We start from the raw sequence: 11,136 nt of genomic DNA on the forward strand, positions 1-11,136 counted from the left end.
ATCAAGCAAAAAAAAAAAGGGTTGGGGAAAAAAAGTTAGGCAATTGAAAAATAATTCTGATCTCACCGGTGGGTTAAAATGCTGCCTTTTAACTCCTTATTATACAATAAGCGCCGATGTGACAACTAATACAGTAGCAGTTTCATTAAAATATTCGGCGTGCATCATTTAGATGTAGTAATATTCACGTTAGAAATCATAGCATAGCAGATCATCGTGTATACATTATATAGAGCTCAGCAAAAACGCAGTCCTCAGAAATCTCTTTAATTTAGATATTCTAGTCCGAGTATCTGAAGACAGAAGTTACCTCACAAAAATAAGTCTAAATTTGTTAAGGAAAAAAAGTCAGATAAAAAAAGTGTTCTATTTTTTGTAGCTTTGTATTTATTCTAATATGTGGCTTGTATTTATAATCCAGCAGCAATATGTGGTTCAATTTATAAACAACTACTCTTTCAAAGAAAAAGTGGGTGGCTCTGAAAAGAGCCTTTGGGTTTACAAGTAAAAATCAAACTGCAGTTGTTTATTTGCCTTTGGCGGCCTTCTCAGTCTTCTTGGGCAGCAGCACGGCCTGGATGTTGGGCAGCACACCACCCTGAGCGATGGTCACTCCGCCCAGAAGCTTGTTCAGCTCCTCGTCGTTGCGCACCGCCAGCTGCAGGTGACGGGGGATGATACGGGTCTTCTTGTTGTCCCGAGCGGCGTTTCCAGCCAACTCCAGGATCTCAGCGGTCAGATATTCGAGCACAGCAGCCAAGTACACTGGAGCACCGGCACCAACGCGCTGAGCATAATTACCCTTGCGGAGGAGCCTGTGAACACGGCCAACGGGAAACTGAAGCCCTGCTCTAGAGGAGCGAGACTTAGCCTTAGCTCTAGCCTTTCCACCGGTTTTGCCTCTTCCGCTCATCTTGTTGATGTAGCTTTCTCAGCTGATAAGGAATGCGCCTAACAGCTCATATTTAAAGGAGCGTGGACGCCGTCTATTGGCCAGAGTCTGTGTAACTTTTAAACCAATCACTGCACTTGCCTCCAAATTTCAAGCCACAGTAGTCACTTACCTCGTTCTCTTTGTTCCATTGTCATTGAAAGAATCCTTGGCAAAGCATACTGAAATTGTTTACGATATCAGGAATTTACAATAAATTAATCCAAATTCAGGAAAACTAATGATTTAACTTATGAGATATATTAAAAGTCTTTTCACATGAAACAGAAAATACACATTTTTTTATGTAAAGAAAATATGCACCTCTGAATATTTTCACAATTCGCCACAAAACCAGATTCAGAATATCTGCGTTTTCTAATAAAATCATGTGTTCAACAGTAACGAAAGGAGGCATCAATTTTACCTTGGATAGAACCAGCATTTTGCGTAATGGAAATTTTTCAAGATTTATTGGATCGTTTTGTTATGGCTGAACACGAGTGAAGGCTTAAAGTAAAATGTAAATGGAGTAATTCTTTCAATATGCAGAATACATAGGCACATATTTTGATATATTATCACGCCAAATGAAAAAAAAAAAAAAAACGAAAACGTTGAAATTTGAGATTCAAGACATTAATCGAATTACCTACACAAGCTTAAATATACATTTAACGTTCAACAAGCCAGCTGTGCACTTTCAGTACTTTTTAAATCTCCATTCATTTCAGTTAGTTAGTTGTATGCATGTCCGGTGAAGATCAATCATGCACTAGTATATACTAATGACTACAAACACTAATCTTATTATAAATACCAGTCAACTTAAACAAAAAGCTCTTTAAATGACAGTATGGGTGGCTCTTAAAAGAGCCTTTGGGGTAGCTGAATGAAATTCAACGCTTTACTTGGAGCTGGTGTACTTGGTGACGGCCTTTGTACCCTCAGACACGGCGTGTTTAGCCAGCTCTCCGGGCAGCAGCAGGCGCACAGCGGTCTGGATCTCTCTGGAAGTGATGGTGGAGCGCTTGTTGTAGTGAGCGAGACAAGACGCCTCACCGGCGATGCGCTCGAAGATGTCGTTGACGAACGAGTTCATGATGCCCATCGCCTTTGAGGAGATTCCGGTGTCGGGATGGACCTGCTTCAACACCTTGTAGACGTAGATAGCATAGCTCTCCTTCCTGGTCCTCTTGCGCTTCTTTCCTCCCTTACCGGCGGTCTTTGTGACTGCTTTCTTGGAGCCCTTCTTGGGCGCTGTCTTTGCTGGCTCAGGCATAGTGATGATTTCAGAATGTGAAACCCAATGGTGCTCTATCGCTGTGCTGGGTATTTATTGACAGCTCTTGCCAAGCCGGAGGACTGTATTGTCCATCTATTGGGCGCTTTAGCTCGATGAATGAAAATCTCATTGGTCAGAAGAAGGCGGATAAATAAATTTTCCGCCAATCGCAGGCTCGCAAGTTGGAATAATTTACTCCCATCCCCCTGTTGACCTTGTTACCAGCTTTTTTGTCTGACTTTCCCGCCATAATGTCAAATGTTTAAAAGTATTCTTCACTAAAATGTGATTCCACCATTTTAGCTTCAGTTACTTTAGCATTTTCTTTTGCATTTTAACATCTACCCAAAGCAAAAGCTTGCTTTTATCATAGGAATCTAGGTCAATTGTTATGGTTGCTAAACCATCCCTATAATTAATATGACAGTGTGTAGGTATCTCAGACAAAGGTGTTTTAAATTCACTAAAATACAGAGCAGCACACCTAACATGATTTGTAGAAATCTTTTACATTGCAGGCTTATTGATATTGATTAGAAGCCCATATAAAATCATGACCAAATTAAGTTAATACTAGCAGTCAAGACATTAAAAGGAAAAAGAGCAATAGAGAGAAAATAGCGTGGACAATCATTTAACAATATTTTGTTTTTCCATTAAGATTATGTGGGAAAAAGATTGTTAACCATTGATAATTAAATGTTATGTTATTAAAATGTTCAATGCAAACTGCAAACATTAAACATTGGTCTATTTAAACATTATTTAAAGCCTAATTTATCCTTGTACATGCAAAAGAAAATGTGGGGTTAGGGGGTTGCTTTTAATTTACCTCTCCAATCTATAGATAACCAAAAATAAAATGGAACATTTTTATTTGCTAAGTTCTTTTTAATTGTAACTAAAATTATGTATGCATAATTATGTAACACTCACATACATACACATATACACACACACACATATATATATATATATATATATATATATATATATATATATATATATATATATTGTAATGGAAATTAATTTTTAGATAAACATGTGTAGTGGAAACTTACAGCAGAAACAGCGGAGCACCTGATGCACCTACAGAATGGGCCTTATTAGGATTTGACCTTGCAAGCAATACAAACTAGATAGAACAGTGAACACTTTGCTTCAGTGTCTCATTCTGTAGAAACTGTTGCTGCTGCATGACTGTGACCTTCTTTGCAAAGAATAAAACTTTGAAAAGACATTCAGAGTAAGACTTTGTTTCTTGACCACAGAGAGCGTCTCTATACAGAAAATGGCCACTACAATATATATATATACATATATAGACACGAGTGTAGATGCATCTCTAACAAATCATTGTAATTGGAGGATTTCATAGGTTGCTATTGGTGTTAAAAACTTCTTTTTGTGAAAACGTGGGTGGCTCTTATAAGAGCCGTTGTTTTTTTAGTCTTGTAAGGCGTTTAACCTCCAAAGCCGTACAGAGTGCGACCCTGTCTCTTCAGCGCGTACACAACATCCATGGCGGTCACGGTCTTTCTCTTGGCGTGCTCGGTGTATGTAACAGCATCACGGATAACATTCTCCAAAAACACCTTCAACACTCCGCGAGTTTCCTCGTAGATCAGGCCGGAGATACGCTTCACACCGCCTCGGCGAGCAAGACGACGAATAGCGGGTTTGGTGATTCCCTGGATGTTATCACGCAGAACTTTTCGGTGACGCTTAGCGCCTCCTTTTCCGAGTCCTTTACCTCCTTTGCCTCGACCAGACATGATTAACTTAGAGCTTGATTCAACAAGTGCCTGCCTAGACATGCGAGTGACATTTTACAATCGCTTACAGGACCTAGTTGAAACACTAAAAGGCGGAGCTAGGCAGTGTCACGTGATTGTCCACAGGATCTTGGGGGAGAAATGCATTACATTTTATTGAAGAATGCAGAATGTTTGTGCAGCAGCAATTTATTGATTGAATGAACATATTTTTTAAAAAAATTGTTTCTGTTTTAAAATGTGGAGGTTATTACTCTTATTATGCAGCAATACTTTTTATTTTATTTGTTACAGCGAGGACCACAATAGAAACAAGCCCAGGGCTTTACTGTCTTTTTATCCTGGACAGTTTTATTTCAAAAGGTTTTGGATACTTGTATTTTTGCAGTTTGATTATAATCTGTAAAATAAAAATACAATTATATTCACCATTTCAAACGGCGCACTAATAAAGCAGAATTGCAATCACGTTTCAGTATTTACAGCAAGAATAATTGGAATTTGTATTTTACTTTAAAGTGGAAGAAGTTCATACAGTGACTGTGCTCGATTGAATCAGTAGTAATAAAAAGTACTCTGGTGTTTTTTAATTATACTGTAGTAGAGTTTATTATACTGTATATGATATAGTATTTAAAACACTTGTTTGACGAATGTTAATTATCTGTGGTAAGCTGACAAGTACTTTTAACTGACATAAACTGTGGTGTATATATTACCTTAGTTGTTGTAGGGATTTTTACAGTTTGAACCCAAAATGTACCAGTCTGCCAGAGTAAGAGATTAAATTAAAAAGAAAGTTTACTGAAGATTTGCAGTTACATCAGCAGAAGCTAGCTTCAACACTTGCAAAGTTTGTAGGCGGCTCAGCTCACAATCAGAAAACATCAACAATTACATTCAAACTTACCATCATTACTGCATCATACATATCGGTGTTTTAACCTGATTGGTCAACGCACAGATATACAGAAAAATTCCATGTGTATGTGTACAATATCTCAAGCATACAAATATCAGACAGACACTTCAGAGCTGTCCATCAGCATTCTCCAGCCTCCGGAGAAGTTTGGTCAGTGGAAAACCGGTCGTGCCCAACTAAGCCTGGTTTCTCTAAAAGTTTTTTCTTTCACCTTCGTCAATTGGTGAAGTTTGTTCCTTGCCACTGTCTTGCTTGGTTTGGGACCTGTGGAGCTGCGCATTAATGGATTTACTCTTCAGTGTTTGGACTTTCAGCAGTGAAAATTAAACCACACTAAACTAAACTGAACTTCAACTCTGAAAACTGGACTGACACATTTTACATTTACTAGAACTTTTACGTTGAGCTGCTTTGACACAATCTACATTATAAAAGCGCTCTGTACATAAACTGAATATGATACATCCATCAGAATCCATTAATAACAACTATAAAATTACCATTATTGTAATTTAGTACTTAACTGTAAGTCAATAACCCTTTTATTTACTATAAATTACTGTATTTTTAAGGTGAGTGTTGATTTGCTCAGATAAATATTCAGATTTGGTTGAGTTTAACCAGTAGAAAATCAATATCCTTGGAGGCATTGTTTATGACTTTGTAGAACAGAAGATGCCCACGTGGAGGATAAAGACACAAAGGCTTTTATTAAGCAATGCATAGGAATTGTGGTCAAATATAAAGTAGTGTGATAAAGGTGGATAAAATGCAAATGTTTATAATAGTTTTTATATCCAAAATTTAAAACAGAAGCATTACACAATTTAAGAAATCTGTAAATTCAGTTTCATTTAGTTTTTTTTTTTGTCAGGAAGTGTATTCAAAAAGAAACTGGGTTATTAAAAAGGAATAAACTTTTGTGTGTTGTACTTGTTTGGAGTGTATGTGGATATGTAGACAAATGATTTGTGCAAAATGTGTTAGAAAATTCACTGCATACGTCTAATGTATATAATCAATCTGCATTTAATCTGTGAAATATCCTAACATTTAAATAGATCACTTGTTGTCCTTGTCAACAGTTTAGAGAATTTGCTTTGTATTTAATGAATATCAAGATTTTTTTGTTGTTTTAAGATTGTTAACACGTTAAGGCATTTGATATTAACTTAAGTGTGAATCTATTAATTAGCTTTACTTTTTTAATTCCCCTACACCATTTTAATCTAACTACATATTTAGCACTGTTTATCTTCAAGTTCAGAATGACTTAACAGATTTAAAACTTAATTTGAACCAACCACTTTTCATGAAAGGAGCACATCTGATACACAAGTTGGGCCCTTATGATTGCTTTTACACCAGTCATCCTCAAGTAATTACACTACTGCTAGTATAATGTTGTACTTGTAAAAACACGGTTTGTATAGATCAGGGATGTCAAACTGAATTCCTGGAGGGTCTCAGCCCTGTACAGTTTAGTTCCAACCCTGCTCCAACACACTTACCTGTGGGTTTTAAACAAGCCTGACGCACTCTATTAGTTTCGTCAGGTGTGTTAATTAGGGTTGGAACTAAACTTTACAGGGCTGCAGCCCCCCAGGAATTCAGTTCGACATCCTATAGATGGCGTTAATTTATTTTTCTAATAAGTTAAGTACTTTGTAAATATTTTGGTTTACAAACTAATTAAATAGTCCAATTTATTGTGGTTTCACATTCAAATGTGTACTTGTGCAAAATTGAGTTAACTGTATGTGGTTAACTATATACAAAAATATTGAAACCACAATGGATAAGCACAACCATAATACAAATGAAAATCCCACTTCAGTTAGACAGACTGAGGTGGCTCTTAAAAGAGCCTTTGGGTTTTTTTCGGTTTAAACGGTTATGAACTTAAGCGCGCTCTCCGCGGATGCGGCGGGCCAGCTGAATGTCCTTGGGCATGATGGTGACCCTCTTGGCGTGGATGGCGCACAGGTTGGTGTCCTCAAACAGACCTACCAGATAAGCCTCGCTTGCTTCCTGCAGGGCCATGACAGCGGAGCTCTGGAAGCGCAGATCTGTCTTGAAATCTTGAGCGATTTCTCGGACCAGACGCTGGAAGGGCAGTTTGCGGATCAGCAGCTCAGTAGACTTCTGGTAGCGGCGGATCTCACGCAGAGCCACGGTGCCGGGCCTGTAGCGGTGAGGCTTCTTGACGCCGCCAGTGGCGGGAGCGCTCTTACGGGCAGCTTTGGTGGCGAGCTGCTTCCTCGGGGCTTTGCCTCCAGTGGATTTACGGGCTGTCTGCTTGGTTCTTGCCATTTCTTCGGAATCCTTTTGCTTCTTACTGAATAATTTTCAGCTCTCTGGCAGCTGCCATTTATACTCTACTCGGCAACGTTTCCCTGTGGGCGGAGCGTCAGCAAAGTTATTTGATTGGCTACGGCGAGAGCACTTCTTAGCGAGATATGACCAATAACCGCACGTTCCCAGATTTTGAATCAAAATCAGCCACAGCCCGCGTTTTTCATTCTCGTATTCCACAATGAGTCTTACTTTTTGGTTTCAGCAAATTGAATGATTTCTGGTGACAACTTTTGACATTTTAGGAAAATGCTTTGGAAATGTTCAAACAATACTCTGGGCAAATAGACTATCCTTTTATTATGCTATAGTGACTTTTTTGCCACATTGCCTTCCATTATAACATTTTTTGTTTGCAAAGCAACCACATAATCATGCAGTCTTGTTGGGAAGGCAATGGCTGTAATTTTACTGTTTATTAACAATTTCAGCGCAAAAAAAACGTTAATATGGAGTTATTAGTAGTGTGTGAGGACCAGACCTTTGCGAAGAAAGTTACCTTGTACGAGAAAATAAAAAAGCACTTCTACTTTTAGAACATGGTAAACATGCACACAACAGGGAAACCGCCAAAAATCAATAATGCAGGATTATATTGTGATGGATTTGCAATAAAAACATCTTTCCAAAATGAAGTCATTGGGGTAAATACAGCAACTGACTCAATTCCTATATTGCAACATATATTTTCGTTTAGGAACACGTGTTTATTCTGTAAACAGACTTGGGTTTCTCACTAAAAAGCTGGAACGTTTGTCAGAATATAATGCATAATGGATTTAGACGACTGAATGCTCTTTTAAAGGCGACAGTGGGTGGCTCTTAAAAGAGCCTTTGTGGTTAGTAGTCATCAATTTCCAGCGATTTATTTGCCTTTTGTGGCCTTCTCGGTCTTTTTAGGCAGCAGCACGGCCTGGATGTTGGGCAGCACACCACCCTGAGCGATAGTCACTCCGCCCAGAAGCTTGTTCAGCTCCTCGTCGTTGCGCACCGCCAGCTGCAGGTGACGGGGGATGATACGGGTCTTCTTGTTGTCCCGAGCGGCGTTTCCAGCCAACTCCAGGATCTCAGCGGTCAGATACTCGAGCACGGCGGCCAAGTAAACCGGAGCACCAGCACCGACCCGCTGAGCATAATTACCCTTGCGGAGCAGTCTGTGAACACGGCCAACGGGAAACTGGAGTCCAGCCCTGGATGACCGAGTCTTAGCCTTTGCTCTGGTCTTACCGCCGGTTTTGCCTCTTCCGCTCATGTTGTAGATGCACTGAAATTTACCTCTTCAAGACAGAAATACATCGACCGAACCAGGCAGTCAGTATTTAAGAGAGCGTTCTCGTCTTCTATTGGTCAAAGTCTGTGAAGCTTTCAAACCAATCACTGCACTTCCCTCCAACTCACAACGCTCTCTGCCATTGTCTTCCTTTGAGCCTGTTATAAAAAAAAATGTATTTTCAAATAGTATTAAAAAGTTAAACCAAAGATCATTATTATATCGTTTAATAAAACACACCCACCAGTCAGTTTAGTTTTTTTAGACATTTAGAATATTTTTTAAAAAGTGTTTTTTTATTTATCTTATGTAAACGTCCAAAATACATTTGATTTTTCCTCGTACTTCGGCAAACTGACTAAATTTGAATTGCAACACATTAACTCCATTTCAGCAGCACATACTTTTATTATTTTCAGCATTTTTTGTTTGTTTTTCACACACAAATGTTTATTATTTTGCCTACCTGTTTACATTTTATTCTTTTATAAATACTGCTGATTTGCTGGCTGTTTGTGTTATTTTCAGAAGCATGACGTTTTAACAAGATACCTAAAATACCCAGTTAAACTAAAGCTTTCATAAAATGTACAATTTAGCAATAAATCATATGCATAATATAAAAAGAATATATATATATATATATATATATATATATATATATATATATATATATATATTTTTTTTTTTTTTAATATATAACACCCTACTTAAGTAAATTAGGCATAAATCTGATTTGTTAACATTAATGTACACAACCAATTTAACTTTCTAATACATTCAAATTTTCCATATAATAAATATAGTCTGGTCATAATTGTTTGAATGTTGGGGTGAGGTATGCCCGAAATTATAAGAGACACACTTTAGATAAGTGTTGTGGAAAAATCAAGGTAAAGTAGGTTTGATATTCGCACATTCGTTCCTTTAACGGCCCATATATTATTTACCGTGCAAAGTTGAATACCAAATCTAAAATTGCATGCAAGAGTGACTTAAAAACAACATAAGCACTGCTGCTCTTTTGTTGGAATAAGTGGGTGGCTCTTAAAAGAGCCTTTTTGTTTAATTGGGAAAGAGAAAAAGATTTACTTCTTCTTGGGAGCGGCCTTCTTAGGCTTGGCTGCCTTTGGCTTGACCGTTTTGGGTTTTGCAACCTTTTTGGGGCTCTTAGTTGCTTTCTTGGCAGCCGCTGGTTTCTTCGCTTTCTTGGGGCTCTTTGTTGCTTTCTTAGCAGCTGCAGGCTTCTTGGCTTTCTTGGGACTCTTTGTCGCTTTCTTCGCGGCGGCCGGTTTCTTCACCTTCTTCGGCGACTTCTTGGCGGCGGGTTTCTTTGCTGCAGGCTTCTTTGCTTTCACTGCAGTTTTCTTGGCCGCTGGCTTCTTGGGCTCGGCTTGCTTGTTTAGCTTGAATGAACCGGAGGCGCCTGTGCCTTTGGGCTGGACCAGAGTGCCGTTGAGTACCAAAGCCTTGACGGCGGTTTTGACGCGGGAATTGTTCTTCTCCACATCGTAGCCGCCGGCAGAAAGAGCTTTCTTCAGGGCTGCGAGGGACACGCCGTGTCTCTCCTTGGAAGCGGTCACAGTTTTGACGATGAGATCGCGGACATTTGGACCCGTTTTCTTGGGTTTGGACGCCGCTTTCTTCTTAGGAGCTTTAGCCGGCGGGGCAGCTGGAGCGGTTTCAGCCATGTTTCTCTAAGCGAATACAGTCAAACGTCGACAACAGTCTGAGATCAATATAGAGGCGCAGCTGAGCGGCTGTAAACTTAAGTACCACATGAGGACCGTGTAGACTCAACACACTGATCATCCGAGCACCACTTGGGGGCGCCACGCCTAATGTGTGCTTTAACAGACCAAATCAAGTTTAGCAGAATATCTTGCAGATTTATAAAAGCGTAGGAGGCTACAAGCTTCCTATGAATTTAACATTTCAATAAAAAATATCCAGAAACGAGAAATTAAAAAGTGAATGTCTGACTAAATGTAACAACAACAAAAACATGTTTTCTGCATTCAAGAATAACTATTTTCTAAATTTAACTACGTTTAACGCTCAAAATCAATCATTTTGTTCAAAAAAGCTTTTTTAATTAGAAGAAAATTCTAAATATTTCCAAAAATGCTTTATTATGAAACTTGCGTGATCATCGTAGACACCCATTGTATCAGAATATCACTGAACATGTCAGAAAACCAGTCTGCATTGAAGTGTCTGTTCACCTAAAATTGAAAACTCAGTGGTTAAACTAATCATACAAAGCTCCAAGAACATTTGTGTGCAACAATTCTTTGTTCGCCTTTGTCTACTGCATCAGATCAAGATGCAGATTTAATATGGGCAAAACAACACTAGACTGCAATGGTAATGCCATGCCACCTTGTAGTAAATGTACACCCTGACCTGAATCGGAAAACAAAGGCGGACAAACTTATTTACAATTTTATTAGACACCATCACCAACTATTATTCTTTAAACAAATGTATATTCTTTATGATGTTACAAAAAATAATAATATTACTGGCCACAAATTTGTGTTAGGGCCTAGCTAGCCTAGTGTTTGCTTGCCTGAGAGTGAGAACAAGTTGCTCTCT

At 38.7% G+C, this 11,136-nt stretch overlaps 5 protein-coding genes across 5 annotated transcripts; all 5 read right to left on the reverse strand.

The window, feature by feature from the left end:
* Positions 1 to 396: 396 nt before the first annotated feature.
* On the reverse strand, positions 397 to 2,242 carry si:dkey-261m9.19. Its single transcript, XM_001923601.7, has one exon. It carries the CDS (start codon positions 2,211 to 2,213, stop codon positions 1,839 to 1,841), a length of 375 nt encoding a protein of 124 aa, XP_001923636.1. The 5' UTR covers positions 2,214 to 2,242; the 3' UTR covers positions 397 to 1,838.
* Positions 473 to 8,562, reverse strand: hist1h2a5 (histone cluster 1 H2A family member 5). Its single transcript, XM_005163219.6, is given in 2 exon segments — positions 473 to 913; positions 8,101 to 8,562. Coding segments are annotated over 2 exon segments (807 nt in total). The 5' UTR covers positions 8,521 to 8,562; the 3' UTR covers positions 473 to 526.
* On the reverse strand, positions 3,657 to 4,002 carry si:dkey-261m9.17. Its single transcript, NM_001386650.1, has one exon. The coding sequence runs from the start codon at positions 3,989 to 3,991 to the stop codon at positions 3,680 to 3,682; it is 312 nt and encodes a 103-aa protein (NP_001373579.1). The 5' UTR covers positions 3,992 to 4,002; the 3' UTR covers positions 3,657 to 3,679.
* On the reverse strand, positions 6,432 to 7,257 carry zgc:113984. The gene is given in 1 exon segment (NM_001025176.4): positions 6,432 to 7,257. A coding segment is annotated over 1 exon segment (411 nt). The 5' UTR covers positions 7,227 to 7,257; the 3' UTR covers positions 6,432 to 6,815.
* A 1,013-nt stretch (positions 8,563 to 9,575) lies between the features above and the next one.
* On the reverse strand, positions 9,576 to 10,280 carry zgc:153405. The gene is given in 1 exon segment (NM_001045378.1): positions 9,576 to 10,280. A coding segment is annotated over 1 exon segment (603 nt). The 5' UTR covers positions 10,230 to 10,280; the 3' UTR covers positions 9,576 to 9,626.
* Positions 10,281 to 11,136: the final 856 nt, after the last annotated feature.

The sequence above is a fragment of the Danio rerio genome, chromosome 25 (genome assembly GCF_049306965.1).
Source record: "Danio rerio strain Tuebingen ecotype United States chromosome 25, GRCz12tu, whole genome shotgun sequence".
Taxonomy (NCBI): Eukaryota; Metazoa; Chordata; class Actinopteri; order Cypriniformes; family Danionidae; genus Danio; species Danio rerio.

What these genes read in the sequence shown, in the direction of transcription:
- si:dkey-261m9.19 (XM_001923601.7), bottom strand. Translation starts at nt 2,213, where the DNA reads ATGCCTGAGCCAGCAAAGACAGCGCCCAAGAAGGGCTCCAAGAAAGCA.
- si:dkey-261m9.17 (NM_001386650.1), bottom strand. Translation starts at nt 3,991, where the DNA reads ATGTCTGGTCGAGGCAAAGGAGGTAAAGGACTCGGAAAAGGAGGCGCT.